This window comes from Dipteris shenzhenensis, chromosome 28, assembly GCF_047967505.1.
Source record: "Dipteris shenzhenensis isolate YYH24624 ecotype China chromosome 28, Dip_SZ_1.0, whole genome shotgun sequence".
NCBI classification, from domain to species: domain Eukaryota; kingdom Viridiplantae; phylum Streptophyta; class Polypodiopsida; order Gleicheniales; family Dipteridaceae; genus Dipteris; species Dipteris shenzhenensis.
In genome coordinates this window covers 20,718,621-20,725,945 of record NC_141623.1, presented here as the reverse complement: position 1 = coordinate 20,725,945, position 7,325 = coordinate 20,718,621, and the positions used below count along the sequence as shown (strand labels likewise).

Sequence of the window (7,325 nt, the reverse complement as noted above, 5' to 3'; positions counted from 1 at the left end):
CAAGTAGAGTGCAACAAAGGAGTCTATAGAAAAACATAAATATTCATGCCTAAGTTAAAAATGATACTACATAAAAGAAATTAGAGTACAAACTAAAGACTTTATGTACAAAAGGTAGAATGAAACAAAACAATGTAATTTTAGAAAGCATTATATTACTTTTGGGGGTAGGTACAAGGGTAAATTTGCTTTATATAATTTCCAATGGTTTCTTTACTTTTTATAACAAGGGATCAAAATGATTGCTCATGGTACAACGTGACACATGTAAAAAGCCCATGATGAAATTCTAGTGTTGAAAAAACAAACATGTTTTAAAGATGAGTTGATGATGGCTTGGTGGAGAGAAAGGAGATGATATTGACTTATTTTAGCATGGATCAAGGCAATGAAAGACTTTGTGTCATTCATAGAGGTAATTGATGTAGCTTGTTGGACTTCTTATGTGGAAGTTTCAAAAGAGATTTTTTCTGTGGAAGAGTATTGGCAGAGATACTTAAGGTGGAATAGTAAAAGAGCCTAAAGCTCATGTTGGCAGGATGTTGGCCATATGGAGGATGTTGTGATGTTAAAATATGTGGGCTTGCCACCACTAAAACACAAGACTATGTCATAAAGAAAATCTCCTTAGCAATGGTGGGAAGCTATTAGCCTTGCTCTTTCAAGGTCCTATTGTGCAGATGAATTGCTAGTGGCTCTTGAGTGTCCCAAAGGCCGAGAAATTAAACAAGCCAGGTGTTGCTTGTGATCGTGTTCGTTAGTGATGGTTGAGCTTGTAGTATTTGAAGTTGAAAACTAGATGTCGTAAGAACATATGGAGAGGGGGTTCAAAATTAGTGATTTGGGGGCTACGCTACTAGAAAATCTTAGATAACATGTGTGTTCAAGGGTAATATTTAAATTGCTACATTGCTTTGCCTTTATAAAAGTTTGAATTTTTTGACTTTGAGAGCTTAAAGACCTCTCCATATGTATACTCTTGTAGGGGGGGAGAGGGGGGAGGGGGACCTCTCCATATGTATACTTTTGTGAAATTGCTTGATTAAAAATAAGTTTATGGTCCCAGCATGAAAGAGAAAATTTCCATGGAAAACGTTGGCAAATTAGTAGCCATAAGCATTTTTTTGGGGTGGGGGCAGGGGACCATGGGGCTTTTATGAGCATTAAGGGCTTGTGAAAGACTTTGGGATGCTCCAGTTTAGCTTTCCCTCTTGTTATGAGACCAAAGAGCCATTTTCTTGGGTTTGTGAGAGAGTGATGGTGGTGAATTGCAAGAGGGGGAGATGGACCTTCTTTAAAACAACTCTTTTGATTAGACGGCTAGTGTTTGAGTGCGTTGGCCATCTGCAGACCTTAAAGTTCGAAATGCATGTACTATGGTTACATGTTTTTTACGTGCACCATGTAGGAGTGGCCTTGTTTTCATGTAATAAGTCAAAGGGAGGGCTTTGCTGGTGGAAAGGTTCTCCTGGAGAATGCAAGGAAGAAGGGGGGGAGGGGGAAGCAAAGGCGGCTCAAGCAAAGGTTGACTATGAAGGTGTGTTTCTAGAAGAAAAACCGGGGAAGTTTCAAAGGAAGAAGAAGAAGAAGAAGAAGCACCAAGAGTTAGAGTTTAAGAGATTCACAAGTTTTGTTGATTGAGGGCCCAATTAGATATTATATGCTTTCTTGGGTTGCTTGATTGGACCCCTCCATTACCCATGACTTTTCCATTGCATTGCTAAATCAGAGCTTACGTGAATTCACAATTGCCCAATTAGATATTATATGCTTTCATTGGTTGGTTGATTGGACCCCTCCATCACCCATGACTTTCCATTGCATTGCTAAATCAGAGCGTATGTGAATTCACAATTGAAATATAAAGCATGAAGGGATAATATGGTGCCTTGAATTTGAACAAAAAGTGCCACATTTGAAATAGAGAGTGCCTTCATTTTGAAAAAGTGCGTAATTAAATAAATTTGGCAATGGGTCTCCATCTCACCGTCTTATACGCCACTTCAAATATTTTTTTTCAAAGTCTTTGTTGTTACAACAATCTCCGGCTCCCCACGCCATCGCTACTTCGACTTTCTGCATTAATTTCCTGCTTTCGTATAACATCGTACATCAAATCCCAAAAAAACCCATCTGCAACAAAGATTTATTCTCTTTGCCACTGTTTTCCTCTCCCCTCTCAATATATCCAGCTTCCTTCTCTTTTTCATCCTTTCATCACCCATAGATTTGGTGAAGCCGGAGCTGCCAGAGATTTTGTGAAGGAACTGCGGACAGATTTTGTCAAAGAACTGCACAATCTCAATATTATATCCAGCTTCCTTCTGTACTTCATCCTTTGATCACCGATAGATTCGGTGAAGCAACTGCGAGAGATTTTGTGAAGGAACTGCGGACAAATTTCGTCAAAGAACTGCGAGAGATTTTGTGAGGGCAGTACTGCGCGTCAGTCTCGGCGCATAGACTTTTCCCTCACTAGCGTGCGAGTTGCGACTGTAAGTTCTGAAGTTTGCAGTGATTACAATGTGCTGATTTAATTTGCACGTTATTCCACATTGTTATCATCCTCTATTTGTTAAACGCGTCGCCGAATTCGAGCACATACTTACAGTCGGAAGTTTGGCTTTGATTATTCGGTGTTCACTTTCATGCAAATGGGATGCCGCATTTTTTATTTAGCGGTCCGAGGATGGCATTTTGTTACTAGGCTATTGCCGACTCCTTTGTTTGATTTATTTGATTTACGTTAATGTGAGCATCACGATTTTCGTTCACTCGGTTAGCATAAGGCTAACGCGGCGCTTGTCTTAATGGAAACGTATCGAATTCTGCAATGAATAGCTTCTCCCTATTGAAAACGTATCAACTTTTAACAAGTAAATAGCTTCTTCCTCGATTGCAGTATACGCAATTTCTCGCAGCATATGCTTTGCTTGTCTTGTTTTCATCAATTAAACTAGTGCGCCTTTGCCTCAAACAATATATGCAGCTTTTTTGCAGATGCGTGTGAGTGCGTAAGGCGTGTTATGGTCGACGATATTTTGGAAGGGAGAACCGACGTAGTCTAAAGCAATCGGCCAGAATTCATTCAGCTCATGTGCTGCTGCCAAAGCTTCGTCGAGTCACTCAATCTGCACGACGATTGAATGTCCGTGATACGACCGTGAATCAGGCTATGCAAGAGGAAGCAACAGTTGCTGGATGGGATTGAAGGCTGATTGATGCAGGGAAAAAATCTGCAAAACGGAAACAAATTAAGCAGTTGGATACAACATATATGTATTGAACTGTTGAATATAGATTTCAGCTTCGCCTGGTCGCGCTCTGGCCGTTATCCAACGATCCAAGTTCCGCTCCAGCCAAAGATTCTCAAGAGTCTGCCCTTATATATCATCATCATCATCATCATTCGATCGAGCGTACTCAGTTGTTGAATTTGAAAGTACCCAAACGATGCCAGGCATATCAAGCGCCAGGATTAGCGCCTCGCCCAGAAGCTGCATTACGCTCGCTGCTTCTTGTAAAGAGCTCTCCATCTTTGCCCTTTGTTTGGCCTTCACGGTCCTCCATTCATCTCAATCCTCTTTCGCAGAATTGCAAAACTCCCGCAATATTGGGTTGCATCGCCTTCCCTTGGGCCAATTCGCTCATAAATCGATTGATCCAGGTAAGCGTCTTTGGACCAAATTCTCGGAATTGCTCTATACAGGGATGACTTAAATCATTGGCCTTTCCTAATTGCAGACATCCGATTTTCGGAACAAGTTGCTAGAAGTCGCCGTCTGCAGAGCACATCAGGCCAGAACTCAGAGCCGATTGTCGTCAAGAATCATCGTTACGATCCTCTCGACCATTTCCGAAAATACAAAGGAGGGTATGATATCAGAAACAAGCATTACTGGGCGGTAAGGTCTTTCTCAAACTTGTTGCCGCGCTGCGGGAATGATGTATATTTTCACCTGAAAGATGGCAATTCTAAACGGAATTCGATTTATCTGGGTGCATGTCTTATGCAGTCCGCATTGTTCACAGGGGTGTATGGCTATGTCATTGGGGCGGCCTGGCTTCTCGCTGGATTTTTTGCGATATTTGTTGGATGCGGTATATATTGCTGCCGCAAGAAGTTTAGGCCAGTGGGAAGGCAACCTGGCGAGTATTTCCCAAGGCGTAGGCTTGTGTCGTTACTCTCGGCCACACTTGTGACTGCTCTCGCAATGTACGCTCGTATATCTTGACGCTCTGTTGCACCCGAATTGGGGTAATATTAACCACAGGAAGGAATCTCTTGTGTGGAATTGAGACGTCTTATATTCGTTTTGCAGAGTATGCTGCGGAGTAATTCTGGCAGGAAATCAACGATTGCACACGCGGGCGAAGAATGTAGAGAAGACGATTATCGTTCGAGGGGCTCAAAATGCAACGCAAATGATTCACAATGTGACCTCGGTAATGGGGATCATGAAGATCCAGATAGAACCCTATGATGAGACTGTAGCCAACCGATTGGATACCACAACTGTGACTTTAAACAAAGCAGCCATCACGCTATTGGAAACGGTTCAGAGTCATAAAAACACAGTCGACACCGCGTTGAAAGTCCTGTGAGTAGAAACTCAACTGGAAAATTGAACAAGTTTTGTCTGTTCATCGTCAAACATGGAAGTTTTGGCTAAGCTGCATGGTTTAGATCTTAAGAAATTCCATCTTGTTCAGGGACATCTGCGTGGCTGCAATTGTATCGACGAATTTGGTGGTCTTTGTAGTTGGCCTTGGTAAGTATCCTTAAACGTTTGCATCTTCACAGGAAAGATTAGTGCAGTCAGTTACAGTTGCAAATGCTGATTGTGGATTACTTTTGTGCTGATCCGTAGCGTTCGTGTTCGCGTTGCCGAAGATGAAACGATTTTTCTATTTGTAAGTTGGAAACCAAACCTTGGCCGCTTCTGAAAGATTTCAGGAGTCTGTTGTAATCAAAGAACTATCACGCATGAATCCAACAAATTTGTTAAACTATTGCGGACATTCATGGGATACAGGCTCGTTGGCGTTGCGTGGGTTCTTATTGTCCTGAATTGGATACTATTCGGGCTCACATTTGCCGTAAGCAAGTAAGTCTTTCGGAATTCCGCAGTTTGAACTCCACGCATGATTGACGTAGGACGTGAGCAAAGCATTGACATTGTTGTAAATATCTATTTGAGGCCCTACGCTCGCTGCTTAATTATGCGCTAATGGGAGGTTATATAAAGACTAATTTAGTTCATCGTATAAGCATAATCAACTAAAACTCGATAGAAATCTTTGGACACTAATTTTGAATCAATTTTCAACCACGATTCTTATCGAATCAGTCCAAAACTCGACAGTAATCTTTTGACAGTATTGGGACAATTTTCAAACATGACATCTGAATTACAAACTCTTAATAAGGAAAGCAAAAGATTCGCTGTCGGTTTAGTTTCACATTCCGAGATTGCATAACACACTTAGATTTTCTTACTGTATGGGAGATTTCATGACAGATTTAGAACATCTTAGTGTCTTTTAGTTTTGCAGACGATACATGCGAGGCACTTAAGGAATATCAACAGAGTAATCGAAATACCACATTGGACAGTCTCCTGCCTTGCGATGATCTGGCAACAGGAAATAAAACGGTCTTCAAAATCAAAGAGAAAGTTTACAACTACATTGTCCAGGTCAACCAAGTCGATTAGTCTCTTGTTCTTAAAATTGCTGTTCTCTAGCTTAAACTATGTCCCCTAAGATTTTTGCAACCGCTAGTTCAAATCCAATGCTTGTGTTCTCCTCTGCAAACAGGCAAATCACAACGTTTCAAAGCGTGCTGGGGTGACAATATGCAACCCCTTTTCAGGGCCTCCAACTTATCAATCTGTGAGCAATTGCTCGGCCGGAACGATAAATATTACCGAACTCCCAGGGGTACGTTAAATTCTAAATTTTCAGCTTCAACTCATCTAGTCTTAAAGAGGATTGATTTTTTCAAAAATCAACCTCAACTCATGTAGTCTTTGAAAAGGATTGATTTTGAGGTGGAACATTGATACTAAAATTGTGTCGATCCGAGGGCAGTTACTATCTTTTTTCAAGTGTTCAAACGGCAGTGCAACAAACGCTACTGCCCAATGCATTTCCAATATTACCTACAACACTGCTCTGGCATACATAGGTGCCGCCCAGAATCTATTGACTGTGATTCCCGAAATGGAGACCCTCACCAATTGCTCCTTCGTGGTGGACACCTTCTCAATTATCGTCAAACAACAGTGCAAGCCGCTCAAATCCTCCATCAGAATGGTGTGGATACCTCTAGTGACCTTGTCGACACTGATCATCATCGACATGGTCGCCTGGCTTGCGCAAATACATTATATGAGGCAGAAAATGAATCTACGGCATGGCGGAGCCATTACCCCTCACGATCAACCCATCTTCTATCCGGAGAAGTTGTGAATTCTGATTCAAATTTAAGATTCTCCCTTCATTCACAGATAAATTGCCTGCCTCACAAACAATTCGTCAATTCTTTCATTCTGATTTGAGGCACCCAACTCTCAGAAACGGGTGCGACAAGCTCACATTTAGGCTACAAAATGCATTCATCACAATGTTCAAATGTGCTCTCATCGAGCTCTCATCACACTGTGGGTCGGATGGGAGCGCATCGAAATGGCATGCTTTTCCCCCCGCTCCCCTAAAAGGCCTTTGAAGACATTGCCTCCTTTCTATAGTGGAGAGTTAGGATTCTCCTTTTTGGAATTTTCACTTGTAATTAATTATTTTTTGAGTACATGAAAAGTTATGTTACCCTCGATGAAACCATAAGCTCTAAATAAGACTCAAGCGATGCTCTATTTGAAAACAAGAGTGCACAAGCCATTGCCTCCTACTATAGTGGTAAAGAAAGTGCTTTTGGATAAGAAAGAGAGAGAAAATGACTTTATTAAATCGAGTTGGGCTATTAAAAGGCAAGTTTTGTAGGAAAATTCACAAAAGAAATTCTATCCTCCAAGTATGGCACTACCTCTAATGAGGCAATGCTAGAAAGAGAGAGAGAAAGAGAGAGAGAGAGAGAGAGAGAGAGAGAGAGAGAGAGAGAGAGAGAGAGAGAACAAAAGCACATTATATAGAATACCTATAAGATACTCTTTATATAGTATCCAAAAAGAAGTCAAAGTATATAAAAGCAACCAAAGAGTAGGCAAACATCAATATCTTTATTCCAAATTTTTTTTAAAAGGGCACTCAAAAACCACCTTTTGACCTATATAGCTTGTCCATGCAAACTAAAGGATAAAAATAAA

At 41.1% G+C, this 7,325-nt stretch overlaps 1 protein-coding gene across 4 annotated transcripts; it reads left to right on the top strand.

Annotated features, from left to right (window-relative positions):
* Positions 1–2,224: 2,224 nt before the first annotated feature.
* LOC147883298 (uncharacterized) lies at positions 2,225–6,737 on the top strand. Of its 4 annotated transcripts, none has more exons than XM_087399863.1 (11): positions 2,225–2,495; positions 3,001–3,667; positions 3,745–3,905; positions 4,017–4,216; positions 4,323–4,601; positions 4,714–4,772; positions 4,872–4,914; positions 5,037–5,108; positions 5,549–5,699; positions 5,821–5,943; positions 6,094–6,737. In XM_087399863.1, the coding sequence occupies exons 2-11, from the start codon at positions 3,454–3,456 to the stop codon at positions 6,472–6,474; spliced, it is 1,683 nt and encodes a 560-aa protein (XP_087255989.1). In that variant the 5' UTR covers positions 2,225–2,495; positions 3,001–3,453; the 3' UTR covers positions 6,475–6,737. The 4 variants fall into 4 exon arrangements, 3 of the variants coding, with proteins under 3 accessions (XP_087255989.1, XP_087255986.1, XP_087255988.1); XM_087399860.1 differs by having other exon boundaries at positions 2,990–3,667; XM_087399862.1 differs by lacking the exon at positions 2,225–2,495 and adding an exon at positions 2,762–2,876 and having other exon boundaries at positions 2,990–3,667.
* The last annotated feature ends 588 nt before the right edge of the window (positions 6,738–7,325 follow it).

Excerpts from the sequence above, each read along its gene's own strand:
- LOC147883298 (XM_087399863.1), top strand. The coding sequence starts at position 3,454 with ATGCCAGGCATATCAAGCGCCAGGATTAGCGCCTCGCCCAGAAGCTGC. Across the intron at positions 3,668-3,744 it reads TCATAAATCGATTGATCCAG|ACATCCGATTTTCGGAACAA; the intron begins GTAAGCGTCTTT and ends TCCTAATTGCAG. Across the intron at positions 5,700-5,820 it reads TTTACAACTACATTGTCCAG|GCAAATCACAACGTTTCAAA; the intron begins GTCAACCAAGTC and ends CTCTGCAAACAG.